The sequence below is a fragment of the Fulmarus glacialis genome, unplaced genomic scaffold (assembly GCF_000690835.1).
Source record: "Fulmarus glacialis isolate BGI_N327 unplaced genomic scaffold, ASM69083v1 scaffold22409, whole genome shotgun sequence".
NCBI lineage: Eukaryota > Metazoa > Chordata > Aves > Procellariiformes > Procellariidae > Fulmarus > Fulmarus glacialis.
Window position 1 is genome coordinate 26489 of NW_009235501.1, and position 27925 is coordinate 54413.

General features: G+C 44.1%; 1 protein-coding gene across 1 annotated transcript; it reads right to left on the reverse strand.

Annotated features, from left to right (window-relative positions):
- Positions 1 to 15197: 15197 nt before the first annotated feature.
- On the reverse strand, positions 15198 to 27671 carry CTH (cystathionine gamma-lyase; the record flags this gene model as incomplete). Its single annotated transcript, XM_009586052.1, has 10 exons — positions 15198 to 15336; positions 16563 to 16615; positions 18455 to 18576; positions 18791 to 18943; positions 20144 to 20221; positions 21025 to 21082; positions 23093 to 23224; positions 23890 to 23999; positions 26947 to 27042; positions 27590 to 27671. Coding segments are annotated over 10 exons (1023 nt in total), but the record flags the coding sequence as incomplete, so codon positions are not given.
- Between the last annotated feature and the right edge of the window lie 254 nt (positions 27672 to 27925).

Sequence of the window (27925 nt, forward strand, 5' to 3'; positions counted from 1 at the left end):
GGCTGGCCAGCCACCCTGACCTTTTAGTGACTCTGAAATACAATTGCAAAAGGACGCTCGCTTCCACACCAGGCTCGGCTGCTCGCAGGAGCCCTGGAAGGACTAAATCTGGCTCCAGCTTTATCAGCTCCCGCAGCAGTCAAATTAAAGGGCTCTGGTTCAAGCCTCAAAGGCAGAAAGGGTGCTCTGCCGCGGCGGCTGCGTGCAGAGAGAGGTGAATGAGAGCACACGATGTGCGGGGAGATTGCAGGAGACAGGTTTTGATGAGATGAAGTTCGTGTCGTTCCTGAAGGGGGAAATTTGGTGTCAAAAAGGATCAGCACTCAAGAAGGTGGTAAAAAGCGATGTACCTGAATATCCGAGGGCAGAGGAGAGCTGCTGCCTCATTATCTGCTTCACAGCCTCCATTCCCTTTATTAACGGGATCAATAAAACTCATTTCTCCATAGGTAATGAAATAGTACCTGTCCACTTCCAGTGATTCAGATAATTGATGAAATCAGCTCTCGTCCCCCCCCGCATGTCCCCTCCAGTCTCGTTGTCAGGTTCCCAGCACAGGCACATCCACACACGGATGGCTGGTGCGAACGACACTCCGCAGAACACAACGGAGCAGATGGCACTGTTCCCAACAGCCGGGGCGACGCTCCCTGTGGCGAGGAGCAGCTGTACGGCTGGACAAACACCGTCCTCAGATGGGACGGTAGCAGATGTCCGGGGACCTGTTCTGACTCTGGATGGGGGACACCTGAAACGCACGGCAGCAGTCGTCTGTGCTAAGAATCCTGCAATGGTTTTGTTTGGATTTTTTTTTTTTGAAGAATGGATTTAATATGGAGTAAATTGAATTTAACCTTTGCTGTAAATGGAGGCATTTGTTTCTTTGAGTCTCAGGGGGAGTTTTCATTAATTATACTGGGCCCAATGGCCAAGTTGGCAAGAAATTTGTTTTCAAGGAAAACAAAGCAAGCCAAAGATAGACTTCAGTATGGTTTTCGTATACAACAGAAAAAACCCCATACTTCAGCGTTAGGGGTTAACAGTGAATTTTACCACCTGAAATGTATCTCTGAAAATTATAGGCACCGTGGGCAAGCTGCCCGCAGAGAGCAGAGGTGGGACCGAGCTCCAAGGGGGACGTGCTGTTGCTGCAGGACAGCGGTGCCTGACCTGGGCCAGGCTCAATTCACTCCTTGTGGTCCTCCCAGACCCCCAAAACCCACCGATATGCACCAAGGTGCAGAAGCCTTCCTCCTCCCCTCCCAGGTGGCCTGCCCGCAGCCCGGAGCTCCCATCCAGCCCAGTCTGGAGCCTGGGGCAGAAAAGCCCCTTTCCCAGCGAGCATGTCCTCTTTTCTCCCAAGCAATGCTGAGGCTGAACTGAGTCCCACCAAGTGCTTCGTGGTCCTCCATCTTCTGGTTGGCTTCTTCAAGGACCGGAGGTGCCAGGCCAGGGCTCCAGTGGCACCAGTTTGCTGGGAAACACAAGGACTCCTGCCAGAAACTCCCTGGAGCTCCTGGGAAGAGCTTCAGGAGAAGCTGCTCAGAGAAATCCGTGCTGGACGTAGGCAGCAGTGCTGCTGATGCAGAGCTGTGGCTGTTCGCAAAGAACCGCTTCAACTAAAGCTTCAGTGAATTATTTTCAGTGTTGAAGCCCTCACGTAAGATTTGATGTCAGGAACTGAAGCTATTTCAAAATAAGCCTTTGGAAAAGGCAACAGCACCAATGAAAACCCACACGCGAAGGAGGGCACCAGCACAATTCTCCAAGTTCAGACGTTTCTGGAAGGAAGGCAGGGAGGAAAGGAGAAAAGGAGGGCAGTGCTTTTCAGTGGATTCAAATTTGCTAGTTAAACTTTTCTTTCCTTTTAAAAAATAACTAATTTCTTTTAGGAAGGCAGTCTTCCTCATGGGGAAACTGGTGAATCAGTTTCTCCCCCCATCTGTGGAAGCAAACATGCGAGACGCCGGACGAGAAGTGCTACGCAGAAGGAAAACACCGAGCAAGCACAGGCACCTCCTGATGCCGAAAGAAAGATGCAGCTGCCTTTGCGCTTGCTGTAAAGGGAGCTCAACAAATCAGAACAGAATTTTAGTAATAGTGCAATGCACATTTTAGAGATGAAAGAATAGAAGGGATTTGACTGAGTCAAGTCACGAAGCTCATTAGCTTCATTTTTCATGCGAGGTTGTGACATGGGAGGCATCAGCGACATGGCCATACCGGGGGATCTGCAAAGAGAACTAGGCAGAAGGATGGGCTCTTGGACCCCGGTCAGTAAGAACTCGCTGTGCAGTTGTTATTTCGTGGAAGCGGTGAACGTAAAAGGATATTATCGCCAAGCCAAACCTACCGCAGACCTCAGGCTGCCGGTCAGAACATGCCCCTGTAGGAAATACAAAGTGAGTCCAGGGAGACCATGTCCCATCTAAAAGCAACAAGTTCAATGAGCCAAATATTAGGAATCTGGGGAAAGTTTTAGGATTTGGGATATCGGATTGCTTTTACTTACATTATTCTCTATCTTTGCTTCCTTTCACGTTCATTCTCTTTTCTCTTCTGCCTACAAGCAGAAGCATCTTAATTTGACTTTCTGAGATGCTTCTCTCTTCAGACAAATATTTGGTTTGATATCTCAAATGGTAGTGTTCCTAAATTTTAAATCTAAACTTCACTTTTCCTCATCTTAACATGTTGCTGAAACTAGCTGTGAACTCGCTGCTTGGATGTAATCACGTACCAAAAGCAGGCGTACCGATTCTGAAACGAAGCCTGGGAACAGAAAACAGGACTTGTGGCTGGAACTGATCTGTTTCTGCTCTTCTCTATGTGTCCAAGCGAAAGAATTCCTTTTACGTTCATCTGTCCTCATGAAAGCCTAGAAGAGGAGAAGAGATAAATGATTAACATAATCTAAATATAAAGATTTTCTTCATTCTTAGAGCCTTTGTGACACGCTCTCTTGGGAAATATTCCCAACTGAAATGGAATTTCACTCCGTTCTTCACAGATCTCATATTGCTCTTGTGAAACACATGAAGCCTTTTAAAGTCAGTAATTATGATGTCAATAATTGTGCCGTGGTGAGAACACAACAGGCATCTTGGAAATACAGGCAGACACGGAAATATTAAAAACCACCCTAACTATTAAACTTTCCTACCCAAACTCTGCGGCGCAGCGAGAAGGGAACCGCTTCATCTGCAGACACTCTGCGATGGCACCAGCACCACCAGCACCAATGGCCTCATCCCGTTCCCCTCTCCCGCTGATCTGGACGAAGGTCCATTGGGGTGAAATGTATGCATATGCATTAACTGGCGCAGCGGCCCCGCTCCAGCGGCGGGTGCAGACCCGCAGCCACGTTTCATGAACGGCTTCAGCAAGCAGATTTATAAACACAACGTTTGTCATGCACACAAACATCAGCCTCCCCCTGCAGTGTTTCTAGTTGATTTTATTTTATCCTCTTCAGGCGCTGCTTTCTCAGAAGTGTGTCTACTCGTTCTACAGGTCCTTCTTTACTTTAAGAATGAATGATTAATTTTAAATTGTTACTGAATTTCATTTCACAGTGCCTTTCAATTTCATTTCAAGACTCTGCCAAAACTCCCGTTCCCATCTTGCAGTCAGGCACTGTGACTTCTAACAGGTAAAAGAGTACCCCGCGTGCTTGGGAAAGGAAATGCAGGCCGTAGAATTGCCTATAACATCGGTTTTGTCCAAATCAACAAATTGCCTAAAGAAGGGAAAGTGCAACCCGTTCAAGGGCTTGGCTACTTTCTTCCCTCGTGCGTCAGGTGGTTTGTGAAACGCAGCTATCAGACCATAAAATTCCTTATCAGCGTTTCAATATCCTGTTAATCAGCGTACTTTAAGCATCGGACTTGTGAAAAGGCAGGGGTTTCCAGCTCCAGCCCATCAAGGTGCCGTGGCGGCTGTGGGCTCCTGCCCGCGGGACTTCCAGCCCCCGTCACTCTCTTCACGGCTTTGAGCTGCTGGAAAAGGCGAAGCCGATGCCAGCTTCGTGCAGTGCCGGTGCCTTGCCAAGAAATATCCACACTCGCTGAGAATTTGTGAGTCCTGGACTGAGCCCTGGACCCTTCTTCACTCTCGTGGTAGGACCGAGCACAGGTCCCGTCCCCTCCCCTGGCCCCGACCCCTCTGCCTTGCCCCCAGGTGGGTCGTGCGGCAGGGCTGGGGCACGAAGAGATGCCAATGGGGCAGAGAGAGAGATGTGCAAATAGTTCACACGCTCAAAACCAATAAATATGTGATGAAAGACTCTGCATGCGATCGGATGGCAGAACCGACCTAAACTTCTCATTAAATGAGATGCGCAGCGGGGCTATAAATCACGAGGGGAGCTGCGGAGCAGGGTGGATATTCCCACTCCTTATACGGGACGCCGGAGGATCCTTTCCAGCTCATCTGCCAAAGGATGAATTCACGACAAAATTGCTAGTGCCAGCGTGATCGTCTCAGCTATATATAGTGGTCTCCAGAGTGAGGATTTTGCAAATCTAAATAAACTGATCATGGACAGTTACTTGAAGAGGTTAAGAAAAATACATGAGAAACCAGATCGGATTTGGTCTTCAATGTGGAAGACAATCTGAACTTCGTACTGTTGTACCTTGAATAAATACTACTGCCACTAAGAACTGCAACACATTTTCTAAGAGGAAAATGCAGTTTAGGCTTGGATTTACAGATTATCCTCAGAAATGTAGCTGTTCAATTTCTCAGGGAATTAGGAATCTTAATTTTCTCGTGCTCCTCTGAAAATCACAGATTTCAGATCCAACAAACACTTCTACATACTCTAGAAATACATTAAATACATGTTGCATAGTTTTACTAATTGCAGTGATGATAAATCAGGAAAAAAATTGAATTTTCTATGAAGGAGGGACTCGTAATTTAAAAATTAATTCTGTGCCCATGCAGTACTGCATTGAAGCTGGAACGTTATCTGAGACACGCGTCTTGCTGGTGCCCGGACAAACCTTCTCCACGCCTCCGAGGAGTCCTCAGCGTCCCTGCTATCCCCGACTCGGTTCGGTAGGTGGATCTGTGGTGTACCTGAGAGGGTGAGGACCCAGGAGGGGAGCGCAGGGGGGACCTTCCCACAGCAGCCCATCTCAGCACTAGGCAAAAAAGTAGAGGGAAAATGAATTTTTTTAGTTCCATTCAAAAAATGAACACAGCGTTGCCTAGGGACAGAGGAGAAAAATGAGATACATTTGTGCCCACCTCCACATTAGTGCAGCTTCACGTTCTCCCACTTGTCGCATCCAACTAAAAAGCTGTTCAGACTTAATTCATTCATTCCAAATAACCTTGATATTTAGTCAAGGTACAGGTGTAATTCTAGCCATGCACTCCAGTTTCTTCATTAATTCTAGACACTAATGTAGACTCACGATTTTTAGGCTTTTTAAGAGCAGCTCGCTCAGCATTCCACATGCAAGAGACGTACCCGAAATTTCTATTGACCAACCTAATTAAAAGAGAGGAAATGATTGCAAATGATTAGAAATGTGATTTCTAAAAGATATCAGTATCTGTAGTCATTACTTCATATTCACTCTCTCAAGTACTGTGCATCTATCGGCAAATTAATTTGCATTGTTAATACTCTCAATTAATAAGCATTGCTAATTGGATTTTTTTCCTTTCTGTAAATGGTGGGACTGCACTGCACGGACGCACCGCCTGTAATTGTCGCACGCTGGAGGGATGGGCTGGGATTTGTTTCTCATGCACGACTGGGAGAGGGCTCGGTGCTACAGGGTCCCGGCGAGCCAGGAGTCCCCGTGCTTCAGTCTCTTCTCCATTTTGCAAAAAAATACATTCTTGTTTCCTTTTCTGCAAGCTGTGTGGGAGATGCGAGAGCGTCGCTCGCCCTTAGGGCAGGGGACAATGAGTCGGGCAGCGCGGTCCTGGGTGCCAGGGGAGCCGGGGCTGCGGGGAGGGCTGGCGGGGGCCCGGCTGCTTTCGGGGCAGCGATGGAGAGGCAGGCATCTGCTCCCACTCCGCAGGGACATAAAAAGCCCCGAGTCGTTGGACTTTTTTCAGAGAACGGTGTCAGGCTCAAAACATCTCTTTTTTCATCAAATCTTTCCCTTTCTTTCCACTCCTGTCCTTGGCAATGCCTTGACAGCCCCAGCCTGAATCAGAAAACTTTCACCAAGTCAGCGTTTCCATTAAACACGCTTGCTTGGAGGAAGCAGCGCTCTTGGGCAAGAAATAAACAGCCAGGACGTTATTTCCTCCCGAGGCGAGGAAAATAAGGAGCAGCCGCCGGCTCCGGGGGGGCTCCGCTGCCCCTCGGGGTGCAGAGCAGCCGCCAGCAAAGGGCAGAAAGGGGAGGCGAGCGGAGGCTGATGCCCTCGTTGGCAAGGCTCGGGGACAGCAGTGCCCGACGCCGTGCAAACACCTGTGTAGATAAACACACCAGGAGGAAACGCGGGCAGTCACACAGCCTTTTGGTTTAATGAAGTAGGAATATGATATAATAGGTGAAAAATGTGTTATGCAAGAGAGGAAAAATAATTTTTCGTGCTTGCTTATAGAGCTAGAAATGAAGGCTGAAAGCTTTGGGAGAAAAATCTTTCAATCCCCCTCCCTGCTCCGACACCCTGGGGACCCAGCCGGTGGGATGGGGACGTGGCTCCAACCCCAGCAACTGCCCGCAGCGACCTGGGTGTCTGCAGAGACCGAGATGCTCTCGCCTCCGCAGGAGCTGAGCAGAGGGAAATTCTGGGGACCCGGAGGTGGGTTTGGCCCCGGCAAGGCTGGCAGGGCAAGAGCCACGGCTCTATTTCCATTTTACACCACCTGGCTTTTTAGCAAGACATGAGAGAATCAGTATTTTCCTAATGGAAAACAATAAAAGGGAGGAACGAAAATTGCATTTGTAAGTCAGTTACTGCACACAACAGCAGATAAAAAAATTATGAAGCACTTATCAGTCTCAAACTCGGTTTAGCGTTTCACAAAGACATGCCGGCAGTGGTTAGAAAGCTGTAGTAATATGAAAGGGCATCTGTTTTGCCTTCGAGTCCCCTAATGGCAAATACGCAGGACACTGAACGGCCGTTTCCCAGCTCGTGCTCTGACACGGACCTGCAGCAGCAGCTTCATATGCCTGTGTTCATGGTCAGTGGTGACAGCAAGGGCCAGTCTGCAAATCTGCAACATGGGTGAGTGTCTCTGCTAAAATGGAAAGTATGCACGGTATCGCTTGACATTTTCTATGTATACAAGTTTATATAATCATGACAAATAGCGGATTTCAATTACGGCAACTTTCCTGTAAGTAAAAGCTGGAAGTTTCTAAGAACTATTCTGACTAATGTGGTACAGCTCTTGGCTGTGCTACGGCTGGAAAACAAAAAAGCCCTTCATCAAAAGGTTGCGACTGCGACCGCAGCCGATAAACGCCAAAAAAATTTCAAGTTAGGGGAACGAGGCCGGGAGGAGCGCGGGAGGTGCCGACTCCTGCGCTTGCTGCCATTTGTAACGCTGGGGCCGGGAGCCGGCCGCTGCCTCTCCTCTGCGCAGCGCCGCAGGGAAGGGCATCACTTAAAATGACATTCTCGGCTAAAGTTTTTCAGCAGAAGTTGCACCGGTGGCATTTTATTTCAGCACAGCCCACTAACTCTTACAGCCAAGCCCAGGGGACAGCGAACGAGCCGTGCCCACGGCCAGCGCCCCGGGCAGAGGGAGAAGGTGGGCACAGCCCCACGGCCAGCAAGGCAGGAGCACCACCTGTGGCAAAAATGGGATTCCGGATTTAGCTTTTTCCAGCAGAAACCCCGCTCCAGGGCGGGGGCTGGCCGAGGAGCAGTGAGCTGCTGCTTCTGCTCCCGAGTGCTTGCGCACGTGCGTGAGTGGGGCACCCCAAATGGAGAAACGCTTCTGAAGCCTGCGCCACCAGCGCTCGTGCAAATAAGTAAATGCATGCCCGGTTTTCCCAGTAGCCGGTGTCTCTCCTGCCCGAGAGGGGCTTTTGCATTTGCCGTTTACTTTCTGACCTGGGCCAGTGAGTCGGTGCACTACAGAAGAAGAAGGGCAGGCGCTGGCAGAGCTTTCCGTGGCAAAAGCCGGCTCTGCCCTCATTTGTTTCCAAGATATTCGCTCTTCTCAGCAGATTCCTACTGGCCTAAGGACAAGGGCTATTTTGCCTCTGCCGTCCCCCACCACGCAGATTCACAGCACATCAAATTCGCAGGGCCAGGACCAGACCCGCCACAGCAGGGCTGGATTTCGTGCAGGAGCTGCCGCGCCGCAGCACTTCCACTTTCCCCCTAACGCCATTAAGCCGCCTTGCAGTCTGCAGTTTCTCAGATCAGACACGGTTTAATTGGTCTTATTACTAGGCTTAACGCTATACAGTTATTTTCCAGGGAACAAATGTAATCTTTATTCAATAAGAGTGTGATCTGGGCCTCAACATAAAAAGGAAATTCCCCTTGAAGCGTAACGCAACCTGAACCCACACCTGCAACATCTAATCAAAGGATGAAACGCACCCTTTTAACTTCAGAAAGAATGTGGTATGTGAAATACGTGATGGATCTGGAGTCGGCCCCCGAGAGGGGGCAGATGGGATGACTCCAGGAAAAGTCATAGAAAGAAGGGATATTTAGAGAAGATCTCAGAGGATTATCTTCAGATGTATAATCAGCTTGTTGCATTCTCCTGCCATTCCCTTCAACCCCTCCCCATGAAGAGACCAGTTTCTGGCAGGTCCAGCATGAGGCCAGCCACCAGTCGCAGGGAGGACATCCTTATAGCCAACTTCAGGCCCATATTGCCTGTGTTAAGAAAAATCTTTGAACAATTCATTGAGAATTTAGCCGCTGGCAGTTTCATCTGTCCTTTCCCCAAATAAATGGTATAAAGGCAATTCATGTCTGCAGAAGGCAGCCGCTGGAGAATTACGAAACACCCAAGCTATTGATTTTGTTGTAGATATTCTTTTGATAGAAACCAGACACTTGTGCCCCTTTGCAAGCAGCCAAAGACCAACCGTTCCCACATCGGAGCTCATTGCACAATGTAGTGGCTGCACAGTTACTGCAAAAACATACATATCTGAGAGACTTTCTATGGATGGGCTTTTACTAGCTGGTGTAACCAGTAACCAACTTTTTGGAGGAACAACTAAACTAAATACCAAAATGTTGCACACAACACCCAGCAACCTTCCTGACCTTGCCACAAGCTGCAGAGCGTGTCCTGCCCGGCCTGGAGAGGCAGCGCCAACTGATCCCGCACAAAAGCAGATCTCCCCAACCTCAAAGCATGGCTCTTCAGAGGATCCTCCTCATGAGCGGTCCACGCAAAGACAGCAGCTGTGATTAACAGAGTGCTCATGTTTGTGCGCTAGACTTGGGCAAACCTCAGCGAAGGAAGGGTATCCTGATTGTAAAGCTGTTTTATGTAGCTACACTTAAAACTTGTTGATTTGATTGCAAGAAGAAATACTTCCTGAGCTGGGGAAGGCTGGAAGGGGTCAGCTCAGCCCCTGGTCCACCAAAACGAGCCACATCAAGGCCGCAGGTTGTACCCGGATGGCAGGATCCAGCCCGTCACCACCACCTCTTCCCACCCCAGGGCTGGTTGGTGTCCACTTCTTGTCCCCTCCACAGCCCTGACTGCAGTTCAGCCTGCCGGGGCTTGGCCCTCCCCTCTCCGCCCAGCCATGAACCAAGCACAGGCATTACTTCATTGTGGCAGCTCCTGTATTCCACATTTCAGTGAAATCTTATTTTGACATTTGTGATCTAATTTGGAAACGTTGATCAAGGATATTCAGTTGAATAGAGAATAATGGAAAAATTACTGTTCTCCTGGGAAGGGGAAAAATGCGAGCTGCTCACCTTTTATTGCTTTACTCTGCGCAAGCAGGGAGTGAGGGTTTCCAGCCCCCTGGGACGTTCGCATCTCCCCACCAATTCCTCGCAGATGCAGACACGTCTTTCTGTTCAGTTTATCCTCTCTAAAACTGCCCATATCCATCACTCTTTACATCCGTGTGAGTGAAGACACTACAAAAACTATCCAGACTGGGAACATAGAAATTAAATCAGATATTTAGTCAAAAAATGTTGTAATCACAAAAATGAAAATTTAAGAGAGAGATTAACATGGAAGAGAAGATGGTTTTCAATAGAGCAGGGAGAGTTACTAGCTCACACAATACAACCACGATGCCTTTGAGGCTCTTCATCACCAGTTGTCAGCTTTTCAAAAAATAACAAGAGCTCCTCATTTTCATACCACCTACCAGCCTACACCCCCTATAGCATCTTACTCATTTTGCACGTGCTTTTATGATATACTTGGCAATGCAGATAAGTAAATGAGGTGTTTGTTTGGTATACATGCCTTCATCTCAGTTTTCCCAGGATTTAATCATTTTAGATAATCAAGACTATTCTGCTTGTGAGTCGACGTACATAATTGCTGCTCAGAAGGCACAGCGCCTAGACAGGTTGATAGGATTATCTTTGTACTTCACGCTGAAATCCTGTATTGATCCGATATAGAAAGCACAGTCTTAACTTTAATTACAACAAGTAGAAGTCTTTACCTATGTAAAGCTCTGCCTGAGCTCTGAGGGTGTGCTGGGCCACGCGAGGCAGGCAGGGCAGGGCTATGCGCACAGGCACCCTCCGTGCTGGTTCCCCTCTCAGGGAGAGCAGACCGGTGCACCGCGACACTGGTTCAGCGTGCCCGCACCACCACTACTGCTGTGCCAAGCGCAGCCCCACCACTTCTCGCTTGCTTTACCATCCCAAAGCCGGGCCCTAGGATCTCAGCGCGCTGCCCGCACCAAAGCTGGCACCCACCGCCGCTCTCCGACCCATCTGATCCATCTCCCCTGCCGCAGCCCCTTCCTACCCTCCGACTCAGCCGCCAGCCTCACGCGTGTGCCACGCGCCTGCACAAACGCCAACGCAGTTAATCTGGAGCTCGTCAAGGTTTTTAAAGCTGCACTCAATTATATATGCAAAAACTTATTTGCGGAAGTCTTTCCACGGAAATTAACACTGATGTGCTGCTTATGCTTAGAGTCAAAAGCAGATCCGGACAGTACAGTAACAATATTTATCTTGTAGAAGTTAATAAAAAGCTACCTGCAATGTTTCACTGACCTTACAGACAGGCTGACCAAGAATGACTCAGAATAACCACTCTGAGGGCTCGATCAGATACTTTCATTTCCATCTCGCACTCAGCCTCTGCCCCGGCCGTGCAGAACCCTGAGGGCTCGATTCTCCGACAGCAGCAGCAGCTGACAGTTATCCCTGCGCAGGGTACCGCCGGGGCTCACAGCAACCGGCAGCCGGCTACAGCCCTCTCATCTCGGCTACAGCCCCCTCGTCTCACTTGCACGTGTGTTAGGGTATTCCGTACCATAATGCAAGGCAGCTTTTAATTAGCTGACGAGTGAAAGTCGCCAAACTCACATTTCGTATCAGCTCTCAATCTGAGAAAGAAACAAAACAACACCCCCAGAAGGTCTAATTTTCATTTAGTTTGGGAAAGCCAAATGTTTTTACCAAGAAAGATCTGTTCAGTCAGTCTTGTAACAAGAACCTGTGGTACTTGTGCCTCTTTTGTGGTTCTTCAGCACAGATACTTAGATAAGGCGCGGGGAAGCGGGCAGGAGGGCTGAGGTCTGCTCAGAGATGACACCTTGCAGGGCTTCAGGCAGCCGCCCACCACCCACCCCAAGCGAGCAGCACCTTGAGGCACCTGACTATTCCTTGCCTGAATACTGCACGATAAGTTGTGATACATTAGAATTTGTATCTTTATTTCTTGACAAAAGTAAAAACATCAATGACATCATTTTCCCCACAGGAAAATTTAAAAAAAAATCCAGGGTCATTTTACCACCTGATTTTGAATGCAAGCAGTATACGCAAATGTCAAACAAAGTAATAGATCAGGGAAATTCAAAGCGTATTTTAATTAAAATTATTCCCATTCCAAATATAACCTAAATCATTACCACAATAAACATCACATGATTTTTTTAAAAAAGGGAAAGAATCCTCTTTAGAAAGTTACTGTTGTTTACCAGGTATTGGATTTTGCTTCATTTTCAATACTCCATAAAATATCAACAGGTGAAAAAGCATTTAACCACATTTCCAATCTAATTAAAAAAAAAAAAAATCTAAGTTAAATCAACAGATTTTAAGTTAGACTGTTGGATTAGAAGATAAGAGAAAAATTAATTGTGCATCCTGAGGAGCAATAACAGAAACCCTTTTGACCTAACACCCTTGCAGCACTAGCATGACAAATGAGAAACACTGATCTCCGCTGAGAGAACAGGGATAATGTTCCTGAGAGTGCATCATGGCTGCTCTCAAACACAACTTACTGACTCCATAAATCCAGAGCCAAATGATGACAATACAACAGAAACGGACCCCCAAGAGCGCACAGGCTGCGTGCCACAGTGCACGGTCCATCTACAGCCAGACATCAGCAGAATAAACTTAACAGCACAAAGTGAGAACTCTCCAGGAATCCAGCGTTGGATTGAACAGGTTTCAATTCTCAAAGGCAAATCAAAGGAAAATCATTAGCAGTTTGGCTTTCTGTGTCATCTTCTTTAGCCATTTCAACATTCAATTCTAAGTTCCAGTTTTAAACGTCAAGCCTTATGGTCTGCAAACTGCAATGAGAAGGAAAAATGAGAGATAATTATGCTACGCACCTATATCAGCCATGCACTTTTTTTTTCTTTTTATAAATGAGATATGTTTTAGCATTAGATTATCTTCATGCTCTGTGCTGGCATATAGAAATACATGCAGTTACTGTTGCTAATTTTCCATATCACCAAACAAACAAAAAAACCACCCGAAAAAAAGAGAGAGAGAAAAATACAGGGACAAAAAATTTGCTGTCTGTACGGTACATCAAACTACTATACATCTGCTACAGTTGCTGCAGGACTCAAATTCATACTTTACCCACCAATACCACCATGTTCTCTCACACAGACAAAACTGTATTTCGAACACCTTTATTTTTTTAATTCTTTTTGGGAGATGCAGGTGCCTGCAGGGATGCAGAGGTGGCAGAGGAGAACAAGGTAGTGCTGAACTTAGTTCTGCCTCGGCTATTGACTTGAAGCCAACTCAAGGTCCACCAAAGACAGCGAACTCTGTCCTCGGCATTGCACGGACTACTGAGGAGTCACCAAATCTGCAGAATTCCCACTCAAAGAAAACAGACAGACAAACCAACGAGAGTTACGGTGCTCCTACAGTATGAAAGTACAAGTTGGGAGAAGGGAAGAAGGAAACTTGTGCTTTTGCAGTGTGGTCATTTATTAAACTTTACTCCAATACTTGCCGAAGCCCCTCTTAAGCATGTGCCTTGCTGCAATCCTTGGTTTGTCTCCTTCTCTCTGACCCCCTTGCCCACCCCACGGCATGGCAGAGAGCGTTCTGCCCCGATGCAATGTTTTCACTGCCTGGTAGCAACACGCCTAATACCTATATGAGCAACGTGTGATCAAGTGGATACAAGCAGGTTAAGAGTATGTTTAGATTTGTAAATCAAAGTTTTTGACTTTCCAGCAGTGAAGTTCTATATCAGGCAAACAGGATACTTGGGAAAGGAACCTAAAACTGTAAAGACAGAATAACAAATTTCATGGATGGGATTGTGTGACAGTAGTTGGCAGTTCCTGAGAACAAAAACTAAGCTTGCAACAAGATCCAAAGATCTAGTACGAATCCTTGAGCAACAGGTATCCTGAGATCTCCAACAGCATTTGAAAGGACTGGCTGCTGCTTTGCTTGCAGCCATCCTATACCTCTGGGCTCTGTTTGTTGCCTGCCAGGATCAAGAGGAAATTCCCCTTCCTCTCTCCAACACATAATTATGCTTATGAAGGTTGGAGGGATTTTAGTCTTCCATTGAAGCTCTGGAGAACAGAGGTTGAGGCAGAGTGCCTGGGTAGGCTTAAAGCATCTGGTTCACGCGCCTTGCTCACATATTCAGATCTAAAGCCGCCATGAGATTTCACATCAAGAGGAATTCTCCTGCTTACCCGAAGGTCAGGACCTCCTTCTGGGAAAAAGAAAGGACCTTTCACACAATGTGATCTGCTTCCTAGGATCATCTGGGAAACTCACCTAACAAGTTATCTGCAATTGCAGAAACCAAAGATATTGGCAATGCCCTTGATAAGTCACAGCGTGATAAATACAAGGTACAGTACAACATTGCATATTCTGCAATGAAATACTGGTACATCAAACTGCAAGTCTGCAGCTGCCAAAGGGGATCCATCAGACTGATGGATCAAGTCTAGTGCCCATGCTTCAGATTTTTCAGTTATGACTAACCCTTTCCAGTAAAAAAAGAGTGATTAAAAAAAGTGCCCATACTTCAGATTTTTCAGTTATGACTAATCCTTTCCAGTAAAAAAAGAGTGATTAAAAAAAAAAAAACTTGCAAAACCCCCCATTATTCCTTCAGTCACAGCATTAGCTGATCCAAAGCATAGCACAAAGCTGTATAGGACCAAAAGACAATACGCATTTAACCAGCCTCTCCCCATATGCATGTGTATATACCTGTACACAAACACACATACACCTCATGTATTCTAGGAAACCTGCCTTGAGACACATTATGGCATCACATTAATTACCACATGTAAAGAACAATTTTAATCTATTGTCTGAAACTGTGGGTAGAGGAGTAGAAGTAGTGCTTGTAAAGGAAATAGTGTTACTCAAATATTGGACTTACTGTTTGCTAGAAGCTTGTTTCCTGAAGCTCTTAATATATTTCAACCCTCTCTAAAACTATGACTGAAAAATCTGAAGCACACACTAAGCACTTCGATGCCTATATGAGAGCCTCCCCTCAGCCTGACTTTATCGGCTATCCCCATCACCCGGTGCCAGGGACGTCCCGTCTGCTATAGGAATCCACGTGAATTCAAAGGACAAGGACTGTAAACCTCGCTGCAAAGAGAAACCTAACAACGAAAGCTTTAAAACCCTACACACACTCTGCTTACAAGTAGTTTAAAAATTAAGTGAGGTAGCAATTACCAGCAGACAGTTTAGTGAGAAACGCAGAGGACTAGAGGAGAAACTATTTTTAGAGTGACAGCACTAAGGTAACGACCCACTTACCGCAGCTTTCAGAGCTTGGTCTAGGTCTTCCAGTAAATCTTCTTCATCTTCCAAACCAACTGACAGACGAACCAATGTATCACTGATTCCAAGAGCTTCTCTATCTTCTTCAGGCACTGAAGAGTGAGTCATGATGGCCCTGGAGGAAAAAAATAGCCTTTTTTCTAAGAAGTGTTTACTTTTATCGGTAAAGACCAAAAAAATTGCTTTCCTGCCAGCATCCCCTGTGATTCTGTAAAGACTTTACACCTTTTGTGTACCACCTGCTGGTTAACCCACAGATGGAAAGAGATCCTATCATCAGCTACTATAAATCACGTGAACTGCAGAAAAGTCAGTGACTTGTATCTCCCAGCGTTTCACTACAGTATTTCCAAGCTACAAGTGAAGAATAAGAAGTGGATACTTAAAAATCTGGAAAGGAAAAAGGAGGAAAAAACCCATTCCTATTCCTCTTCCTTCCAGACTTTTTTTTTTTAGTTTTTTTCTGAAAAATAGCATCTAAAAGCTCTACTTTAAGCATGTGGAGAAACAGCTATAGTATACAATTTCCATTATAAAATCTCCAGGTTTTTTTTAACTTCTGTCTTCTCAGATCACTTGTCAAACTGTAGACAGTCAAACTGTCTTACACTGAGGAGTTTATTCTCTCCAGCTATGGAGGATATAGGTAAGAAGCTATTTCCCCCATGTGCTCAGTCACTGACATCACCAGTTAGCAATTACCTTTCAACTGCTTGAGTGTTTTAAGATTTGCTGTTATTCTAAAATGAGCAACTGAAATGATTTAGCATATAAGTTTAGTCATAACTCTCCATGTATCTTTCTGAAAAGCAAATTGGATTTAAGTAAAATAATCTAATTCCATAAAAATCCTGTTTTTTAGCCTTTTAACCTAGACAGGGACAACTAAGTATTACTAAAATCCCCACAAAATTTACCTGACATAGAGACAGATGCAGTTCGGTGTAGCATACTGAACACGCCCTCTTGTGTGAGCAGGCAGAACGGCAGACCTCTTTCTTTAACAGTGTGACCAAATCTGCTCAATACTACTCATTCAAACACACGCTGATTTCTTGGATTTGTTATCATAGCAGTAAATTGCGGCTCAGTCTCCCACTTCAAACAAGGAAGTGTGGAAATTCTTTCGTCACTGCATTCTTATATTCACAGAAGTCACGCTCATTTCTGGAGTAGCCACTGGTTTTTGTGCTATACAACATACTATCCTTGAATCTCAATTACATGCAAAATATCTTAGCTTTGTGTACTAGAAAATGTTAGAACTCCCATCAAAACAGAGCAGAAACTTTTTTGTTACTCCGCAGCTTTTTTAGACTTTTAAGATGAAGAATGACTTACGGATGCTCTGCTAGACTTTCATATCCTCCCAGACTCTCAGCCAGTGCAAAAACCTACCCAAAAAGTTAAACAGAAGTTAAAATAAGACGTGTAAGTTTACGAATGCTTAGAAAGAGTCAGTTTAATGAAAAAGGAATGTTTAGTGGTTGTTGGGGTTTTTTTTCCTAAGTTTTTCTATAATAACTTTTATATTATGAAAGGTATTAGCTGTAACTAGGGAAAAAAGTGTACATTTGGCAGGTAAGAGCTATTAAGATTTAGAATAGACTTGTCCTAAAAAGGCTCCGAAGAGACGCTGATGCAAAACTGAAATAACTCTGGAGTAGTTCCTACAATGCAATGCTTGGGTGGCAATGGAGGAAGAGCAGAAGGGAAAACGCACAACATGAGGGAGCAGGTTCTGCCTGGGCACCACCAGAGTGTTTATTCTGTTCAGAGGAAGGATAGAGCAGGCTGCCTGAAGAAAATAAGAGTCAGATCTCAAAAATTTCAGCTGAAGTTGAAGTGATTATATCCTATCCTTACATACTCTTCTTTCAGCATCACTCAATGTTCACGTTTAACACCTATATTTTCAGGCTGGCAAATAGCAGACTTGATGGGGAAAAACCCCAAACATTTAAGATTCTCCTCATAAGGCTGAACAGATTTTTTCACTCACTGCTTGGGTCTGATGGTTAGTTTAGTATTTTGAAAACCAGCCTAAATTTCTCAGTGCCTAACAGGACTAGTGTTTGTGAAATGCTTACTGTTAGTTAAGGTTTTTTTAGCACTGCTTTTTCAATTATGGACATATATTCCTGGATGACAGAAAGGCTCTCTAGAGAGCCAACTGTACTCAAGCATGGATTCACGATTTGTCTTTTGTGAATGTACTTACTGCCCTCAACATTTCTCTCCAGCCCTGGTTGCTCATATTGACTTTTTTCCCCCTTTAAAAAAAAAAATACAACTAAACCTATCAACCAAAGAATTCTCTTCTCAGCCTGGTTTAAGTAAATGGCTTTACTTTTGTACCAACGTAGTGACAAACTGATGGTTATCCAAGTCAAAGGGCTGGAGTGAATATACTCATAAGGGACTACTTCTCAGAACGTACTCTCTGATGCTTTTTGTTAAAGCTGATAGATCTCCTGTGCCAGGATTAAATGCTCTCTCTCATGTAAAAGGATATTTTGTGGGAAAATCATATTTTTAGTAAATTCATTTTCAGTTGATGACATTAGCTGGCAAGTAAGTAAGATAGGGAGAGAAAGAAGTTCTAATTTACCTTTGTCAATCATTACTGATTTGTTTTTCCAAGAACAAAACAGCAAAAACACAAGAGAAGGATGAAAATTAGCCAGAGATCAAGACTAGCAAACACATTAAAGAGTACAGGCAGAATGAATACATTGCACAGACAAAAGCAAAAGCCTATGGTTTAGGTAAAATAAACAAACAACTGTTCTCCAAACTGAGGGACTCCCTCTTTGCTTCATGACTCATGGCATTTCTCAGTAGGTTTTTCTCCTGATGAGTACTTTGAAATACTACAACAGTATTACACAAGCCACAGCTTCTCTGCTTTCAAATACTACAGGTATTTTTGCAAAAGGCTGGTATGCAGGCCCTTTATTAGAAGCAATGCCTGGGCTAACCTGGATATACTACACCCTACTGGGTAAACAAATACTTCAAATGAGCTGAGGCATCCTTTTCTTCCTTCTCATTAGCCTCCTATTTACAAATAATCTATTATTTAGAGATGGTTACACCCAAAAGACTTTAGGAGCTTTGCAAGTACAGAGAAAGACTCTCCCCGCCCCAAGAAAAACCATTTCCTTCCATTATCACCCTCAGAAGGACAGGCTCAAGTTCCTCTACAGTAGTGCATCTTTACCATCATTTACCTTTAAATTCTTGAGAAAGGTAGCAGCATGTTCGAGATTTCCTTTAATGTAAAAGGTTACCATCCCAGGACAGCCAGTGCACTGCCGCTTGATCAACTCATGCTGAGGGTGTGAAGGCAAGCCTGAAATTTGTAGAAGTTGCTTTAAAGTTAATTACCATCACTTCAAAGGGCAAAGCAGCTCACCCTCAGCTACGTAGAAACAGCCCATTGCCAAGGTGGACACCTAAGCCAGAGTCACCAAATGTGAAGGGTGCACAAACGACACGTAGTATTACAGTGCCCAAATCCAGCCTCACTCTAAGACGTCACCCGCTCTGAAGTCTTGCCAACCTACCTGGGAAAATTACTTTCTCCACCCGGGAATCTGACTCAAGAAATCGAGCAACAGCTATTGCGTTGTGGAAATGTTGTTTCATCCGGATTTGTAGTGTCTTCAAACCACGATTGCACAGGTAACAGTCAAAGGGAGATGGAACAGCTCCAAGAGCTACAGAAATTGAACAAGATTCCACATAAAACAAAGAGGTTTTTTTTAGTAAAACTAAATACAGTCCTAATTTCCAAAATTTCTAAAGTTAGAACAAGACAAGCGGAAAGACATCTGATGAGATCTGTCTTCCTCACCTCACACACATGGGAAGCCAATTAATGAGCTGAATTAACAAGCTGAAGACTCAAGGATTAAATTTATTAGGTATAATATACCTTTACTCCTTCTGTTGTAGACAGAGGGCAGACAGAACACTGCACAGAAATTTATTCATTACAACTAAGAGGCAGTAAAACTGTTAAAATCAACCCACGTAAGAAAATTCTGCATTAGGCATATCCTCTGATGTGTGAATGTGTTTAAAAAACCCCAGATGTACTTGACACAAGTTAGATGAAATTAAAGGCAGGCATAATTTAAATGCTTGCAGGCCTCTTCATATACGAAGTCAAATAAATATAGGAAATGATGGTGCTCCTCCTGCCATGGTCTTAACTATAACTTAGAGAGACTTTGTAAGCAGCCATGCCCCACGTAACTGCAGGTGCTGCCCACGGGAGACAGACCGCAGCCGCTCTGCATCTGACGCTTTCGGGACGTGCCACACCTGCCTCTGTGCGTGATGCACAGAGCACAGGCATTGCTCTCCGTGCCTCACCCGCGCGTGGCTCCGGGAAGCGCACTCGAGAGAGGCTCCGCAGCTCAGTCCTCCCTCGGGAGCAGCGGGGCACGCGCTTCTCAGGGGAAAGCAGGGATAGAGGGGAATTACAGTCCTGCAGTGAAGAATGCTGCCTGCATTCAAGCGCCTGCCACCAGACAATTCACCCCACTCACCAGCCCCTGGTGAACAAAGGTTGAACAACCCACACTGCTCTCAGCACTCTTCTAGAAGCAGTTAGGAAGTGGAGACCAGCGTCATCAACTTCATTTGAGACAGAAGCCACAGAGGCACACTGAAAGCTACCGTGTTCGCGTAAGGCCACCCTACGTACCAGTGAAAGGCAGGGAAGAGAATTCAGGTTTCCTGCATCTGTGTTACCGCCTTCTCTGCAGTCATTTACACTTCAGCACATTTAAATGTCTGAGCAACATCTCTAGATAGATTTCATACTTGTGTGCATGCAACATGCTTCCCATTACGAGCTGGTATATTTGAATGCAATTCGTTTTAAGGTATTTCCTACATTGACTACTTACAGTTTTGTAAGAATTTGAGTCTTTCGTAGAGATCATCACAGTTCACTGAAACAAGTCCCATTACAACATCACTATGCCCTAAAAATGCAAGGAGAGGACAATAATAGAATCAGCCATTCCATCTGCTCCAGGGTTCTGCTACAAACCCCCATTTTCTGAGTCTTGGTGCTAATACAGTCCCTTTTTTGTGAGACACTGGGTTCCTTCTCATTGCTGCAGCCGTCATTCCCGTGCAGCACATGAATCATAAGGCAGATTTCAGCTCTTTCTAAAGCTCTGGTCAGCAGTGTGCTCTGCCATGTGCTGCATGCATGCCCCCAGACACTTCCCCAAGCCCACCAGAGCCACTACCTGCCAGGAAGCAGGACATTGTACAGGAATCAGGCGTGTCCTGCGAGCAGCACCAGGCTGCTGTCTTAGCGAGAGTGAACACCAGCTAGAAAACTTCCACTTCTATCCACACCACCAGGGACGTGTGGTTACAACACAGCTATAGTCACGTTAGCTCCAGGTCTGGGCTCTTTGGGAAACAACACAGTGAATGCTTTTGGACGGGCTCGAACACAGCTGTATGAAACCCCCTTAGAACCTTAATATAATTTCTCGCAGCTACCTTCTACTGAAGCCACTTGCTTTGTTGTAGTCAAATTAAAGCCAACATGGCTATAAACACCTCTAGGTCTATTACCTGAAGTCAGGTCAATATTTCTTCACCCAGGGATAGTTTAGGAGCTACGAAGGCTAATGATCTATTCAATGGTCCATCTCCTCTAATGGTCCATCTAAGAATCACTGGCAGACACATTGGCTTTTGTGAACCACCGGCAGCTAGAATGGCTTTTAAATAGCCAGCCTGAGTTGTGTTGAACTCACATACTTACCGTTCATGTATTTGGTTGCAGAATACATACAAATATCAGCCCCCAGAGATAAAGGACGCTGAAATGAAATGAAATTAAAATAATAGGTCCAATTAAAGCTTGTGTGCACTCTGGTTCATTTCAAGCTATGCAGAAAGGCTGTGATCCAACACAGAAAACAACAATAGGTGGAGAAACTAAAAAAAAAACCACAAAAACTTAACACAAAACTTAACACCTTAAACACAAAAACATGAGAATGAAGATAGACAGAATATGTGACAAAAACAATAGTACGGGAAAGCACTCTGAATTGAAGATAAGCACAATAAAAAGAACCCACAATAAAATGTGATTTAAAAGCATTGGTCTAATTCCCACTGGCTTCAGAGAGAGAAGTGATTGAATACATCTAACATACAGCCCGTTCATATTTCTGAAAAACAATGGTTATATTGCTTAGCTGAGGCAGAGATAAGTAATGGCATTTACTCTAAAGTATATTTCCTTAGAAAATGAAGACTTCAACAGTCTGCAAAGCAAAAAAAATTGCATTATTTTCTAGATATCAGTATTGGTGATACTGCACCGAAAGAACAACTGAAAACCTGAAGAAAGTGCAAAGGGTTTTGTTTGCCAGGTCTCTCTTCCCTAACCTCCCAGCTTTTTTCCCCAGAAGCCTTTTTAAGGTGAGGCAAACTGAGATGAGATGGGCAAGAAGCAATGAACAATTTTTTTTTTTTAAACAGTCACTAAGTAAAGGACTTTGCACATAATATAAACATATTATAAAGACTGAAGAGTATCAATATGTTAAAAGGTAACAAAGCAAGCAGATTTAGAATAAAAGACTGCTGCTGTCAGATTAAACACGGACGTCTATTCAAGGAACCAGTGGATAATGTGCATTTCCAATGCACAGCCAGGATCACGGTAACATAAACACCGGTGCCTTTTACATTCAACATTGCTAAATAAATCACTCTAAAATTATGATCTTCTTAGTACAGTGTATCAGCAGCAGTCTGGAGTGGTTTAAAGACATTACCTATTATGCTTAGTACAATTAATCATTACAACTTACTTTCTCTTAGCACCAGGCCAATAAAAGATACATTAACTAGCTCATATATCCAGATGTTCACTTGTCTTTCACACACGTCTTTCTGAAGTAATATACATTGCAGGGGGGAATCACCAAACCTTTGGTATGTACAAAACAAATTCAAGTGCTGCTTTAGCTAAGCATTAACACTTTCTGGAAAGCTCTCTTAATTTATAAAGATCTCAGTGCCCCTAACAAAAACAAAGATGCCTTGCCTTTTGCACTCATAAAAAAGTTTTACTTTAGACCTAAAATACAAGGGATTAGCTTGGTCTCCTGGGAAATATACACAAATATTTCTAGCCCATGTTAAGATGAACAAGACTTTGAAGTTAATTATTCCGAAGCATTTTTAGAACTTAAGAAATTGTCTTCACTTCATGTATTCTAGTTATAAAAGCAGAAAAGTTATGCCAGTTGTTTGAGATCAAAATTACAAACTCGTAAGCCATGCATTCACCAAAATATTGAAGAAAAAGGTAACTTGAATGTCTCAAAGAAAGATTTAACAAAGTTTGCTTGTTTTAACTTTTTCTTCCACTACCTTTTTTAGAACATCAAGTGGTTCAGAACAGATCATAAACAGCACATACAAAAGAATCGGTATAAAAAGGCCAAAGTTAGAAAACAGGACTCTTTTTAACAGGCCATCAGTGAGAACTAAAAACCAGGATTTTTGAATGACAGAGAAGCCATTCTCCCAATGACTCACCTGGCTGTCTTGATTCAGTGTGTTTACTTGACTGCTGAGCTATATTGGTTTTGCTGGTATCACACTGGTATATGGCTAGCTATAAAATACTTTGCATACCATCTTTACTAATGTAAACAGCAGTAGTACATGGGTTGTATTTAGAAATGTATTTAGGTAATTTTACAATGCATAGATCAAAACTACAGTTCCTTGGTAGTGCTTCCATTTTAAAAATGTATCTTTGAATACACTGAAATAATGGGATAATTGTAAACAAACAAAGTGCTTACCTGGAAATACGCAGACATAAAAGTGTTGTCTACCACTAGAAGAACATCTTTATGCTTATGTACTACATCTGCACAGGCCTGAATGTCGATGACCTTCAGCGTGGGGTTTGTGGGCGTTTCAATCCAAACGAGCTACAGTAATTCAACATAAAACATCAGTTTAAAGATTTTACAATGCTGGTGATGATACATGTGTAAGTCGTAAGTGCTTTTAAATGTCAATTCGTTGAGCGTCAGCTTCCCATGCAGGTTTGCAGAGTGGCAATAAGAAAGTGTCCCTACTGAAGAAAGGCAAGGTTTCTTGGGAGAGAACCCTTGTGTTCTCCACAAAAACAACAGATACATGGGAAGAACATCAAAGCTTTTGAAAACCTAAGTGCATCACATCTGAAGAAGGCCTGACATGGCCAGAAGAAAGTCTTTACATCCAAAAGTCTGTAAGCCTTTTCCAGCTGAATTATCTTCCACTAGAGCAGGGGATTATCTGCTGCAGTACCATGAGCATCTCCTCCTCCTCAGACCTTGGTGTTCCTTCTGCTGTTTCTTACCTTTTCCCTCCTCCTCTCTCCCTCTGGTGTTTTTTGCCCTTCTTGAAATGTTTTCAATGAGGCACCACAAAAGTCACCAAGTGGCCTGCAGTGGGGACGTGTTGGATCCAGCTGTGCCCCAAGCTGTCCCCGCAGAGGCCACCCCTGCAGCCCCCTCTGATTGACACATACACCCAAGACAACAAGAGCACGAATAAAATTATGTAATGACATTAAGCAAGTAAGTTCAGCAACTTCCCTCTCCCCTACCTTGGTCTCTGGTGTAATTGCAGCTTCCAGGCATTCCATTTTTGTGCAGTCAACAAAAACTACATTCAAACCCATTTTCATGGCTACTTTCCTGAAGTATCTGTTTGTGCCTAAAAAAAAACCGAAAGAAAACCAAAACAAACAAAACAAAAAAATCAGAGACACAAAATGAAACAACTTCCTTAACTCTTCTTCACTGATCTCCAGTCTCTTGTATGCATCCACGGAAAGTCAGGAGGGTACAGTTTTATGCTGTACACCATAAATGGCACATTAGTATTTTTTTATTCCTAAAAAGTTTAAAGATTGCTGTGGATTTAAACATCATGGAAAAGTAATAATGGAAATATGGAATCAGAGTAACTTATTAAGTACTTTCAATTAATAGTTGGGTTTTTTTTTTAATCAGAAAATTAAATAGACCCCTTTTAGTTTGCCTGCTTCTAACTTTTCCTTCAGCCCTTTGCCATGTACAAGCTAGCAGTTCCAGGTTTTATATTCTCTTTCCCAAAAAAAACTTTTTTCCACCACATATTTTCAACCTCTTTTTTTCTATTTAAATTTTTTAATTTTCTATTTAAGCTAATTGAGACTCTGGGAGAAGAAGAATCAAGGGGAAGACTCCAGCCACTGTGTTTCCATTAAATAAACATGTAGCAAGGAACATAAAAAAGTGATTATTTCCTTCCCTTCCGTCTTTGAAGCCTTTCATGGGAAAGATTAAAAGAACAAACCAGAAGCAACCAGTTGATCACTAGATGTGCAACATACTATCTGGCAACACTGCCTGGATTAAAAATTAATTCATTAGATCTTTCTGCCAAGGTTATTCAACATTTACTCACTTACGCAGAACAGCAGTTTGCCATCTAGCCATGAAGTCATAGTACATGCAGGGTATGATTCTGTGTGCTGAACGCTACATCTAAATGTTTTGTGCTTTTTTTTTTTAAAGGAAATACTTTTATTTCTACAATAAGCTATATAATATATTCTCTCTTGTGCTGTAAGAAGTTTATTCAAGCATGAGAAATTTTCACTCAGGCTGTCAACTCTACAAACACAAACCATAGAAAAGTTGCTTTATAGTAGTCTTTCTTACATACTTTTAATAATAGCACACTACAAAAAACCTTAGATGGAAATGACAGGTTACACTAAAAGTAGTCCTTTTAAGAAGTTACAGCAATGGCTCCGCATTCAGAGGTGCCAACTACCTACAGCTCCTCCTCACGCCTCCCAAAACTCAGCATCTCTTAAACACGTCCCAGACAATATGCTTTCCAGCATTGCCCGAGAGCTTTTCATTTTCTTTCACTGTTTTTCTGACAACCTTGAATACTGCAGACTCATTTGAGTTAGCAAGCGCAGTACTGCTTTCCTATCCAACCAGGCTTTTTACAAAAAACACACTAAAAGCTTACCAAAGCTGGTGTACCCTCAAGGGAGCAGGGACACATGCCAGCACTCAGTACCCAGTGATTCAAAGGTTGCTATTACTGGGCTGAAGTATGAAAGGCTGCACAGGGCAAGCGTGGTGGAGGAGTAAACCCCGCACGGCAAAAAGGAGTCAGCGCCGGCAACAGCGAGGAAATGGCTGACAAAGGACCGGGCTGTAGTGTACAAGAACACGAGCAGGAAAGATGACTAGGAACAGCCAGAAGACCACAGCCTAGGAGAAAAGCAAGCAGGGACTCAGGGGACAAGGAGCCCCTAATATCCGAGGGAAGAATAAAGGGGCTGAACACATACTGGCCACGGGGGCCAGTGGCAGATCTGCAGATGTACTATGTCATGGGGTGTGAACTCTACTGAAAAAGGCTGTCTGTGGGGAAGCCAGTCTCTTTACAACAAAAATATGAAAAAAAATTCAGGGAAGAAACAATGAAATTCATCTCTGCAGAAACCACCACAGGCTGAGGCTTTAATAAGCTGGTGAACTGGTTTTGCTTGAAAAATACACCTATGGGCCTTTCTGAAGTGAGGAACTGATAACATGCTTTGGCCAAATGACTTTGATTTACCAAGTTCTGTGGTGGGAGGGCTGTGAATTAAAGGAGCAGACTGTCAATAGGGATTCCTGATGTCTTCACTTGGCTCCAGATGTACTTTGGAGAAGAGCTATCTGGCATGACAGAACTAAGACATTAAAAGCAAATGTGTGTATTTATATTTGATATGCACAAGCACAGAGAACTGACCTGCAAACAGTAATCACTCTTAGCGATGGGAAAGGTGATTACTCTTGCTAAAAGGTTTTCCAGCTTGGGAAAACGCTACCTGTTGCTGGCCTCTCTGACCTTCCTTTGAAAACAAAACAGATTCGATCTCTTTGTGCTAAGGCCTTGAAGCAAGTGGAGGAAGACAAGCTTTGCTGATCAGTGAAACACAGGAGTTGGTGGGCACAAAGGACACTGACTGTCACATCTTATCCTTATACTATGGGCTTTTGGGTGGCATCAACCTTTTGAAGGACTTCAGCAGAGGTGGATGAACTCTGTTTGCTCCTAGGGAGTTTCTTGGAAAAACGGGTAAAAAAAACCACTATGCATGACCAAAACCTAATAGTGGGCTGCAGCATCACTGAAGCATTCAGAAGACATGGGTGTAACAGATGAAAGTTGTGCTTTCAGGGGAGATGACAGAATAGTTGTCTGAAACAGTCCAGACAAAATGCTGGTTGGTAAAGGTCAAACCTAGGAAAGGAATAGTAGAAATACCAGAAGCTGGAAAGCTGTGTTGCATTGGACTGCAGGGGGTCCTGCTCTGCAAACAAACCTGTGCAAGGCTAGGATGTTGCTATTTTCCCCTCATTCAAGCATATATTACTAGTTAGCTGTATTTTTTAAACCTCCACGTTGTGCCGCAGAATATTTCAGTGTTTGAATTTCTAACACCAAAATCAGACAGGAGTGTTCTGTGTTCTCATGAAGTGAAAAGGCTTTAAAGAAAAGTAAGGTCCTACGTGGGAAATCCAGAAAGTTCACGAGAATCACAAATAGGTACATTTAATCATTTCCACAATGAAGATCAAAAACACACTTGTGCTTTACATACCTCCATAGACATCATCCATGCAGATAATCGTATCCCCTGCCTTTAACAGGTGAGTAATATTCAAAGTAGCAGCTAAGCCAGAAGCATAAGCTAAACCTAAAACAGAAAAGAGTAAGTGGCAGACAGACTGTATTTTAATATGATACAACCTTGTCAAACTTGCCTTTGCTTTCCTCACTTTGCTTTTAAAAGAAACCTGTTCTGTCACTCTCATTTATGCTATCTCATTCATTAAGTGGATTCAGTAAAAGCAGCAGCCTGATTTTACGCAGGGTGGAACCCAGGATGAGCACTGGTAACACAGTCTGGTAACAGCTGCTGCGGGGCTCCCGCTCCCCACTACATTCAGTGCTGCTGCACAAGGACGGACTCAGTTTAGGCATCAAATGCAGCGAGGGGAAGCAAAGTCACTACAGAAAGTCCAATATTTGAGCTGGACTCTCCTGAACGATAAGTGTTGGACTCTTTTCACACCACGAAGCAGCTCTTGCCCCTCACCAGTAGTCAGCGGCTGTGAAAGCCTTGCTGTGATACAACTGCTGCCGACAACTCACTGTCCTTGCTCCCAAGTTATGCCTACTGTAGACGCCGTCACGAGACACACATGCTGACATCTTTCTTGAGGAACCTATTAATTGCTTACAGTATTTAGCTCCATCGAGCGCTGCCACAGCCTTCTCCAGGCAATTCCGGGTAGGGTTTCCACTCCGGCTGTATTCATAACCCTATTGTGAAAGCAAGAAAAAAATATAACTTGAGAGAGCACTGAGAAAGTTTTTTTACAATAGTAGTCCTAGGTTCCTTAAAAAGTCCTCACTCTCAACACTGAGGTTACGCATCCACCTCCTCCAAGAACAGCAGGCTGGTTTTCTGGCTACATCAAGCTGCTGTACACAACATCCGACCGGGCATCCCCAACCTGAAAATGGTTTCTAGGGGTGCACTGGGGGAAGTATCGTACTGCTAGCCACGCTCTCCT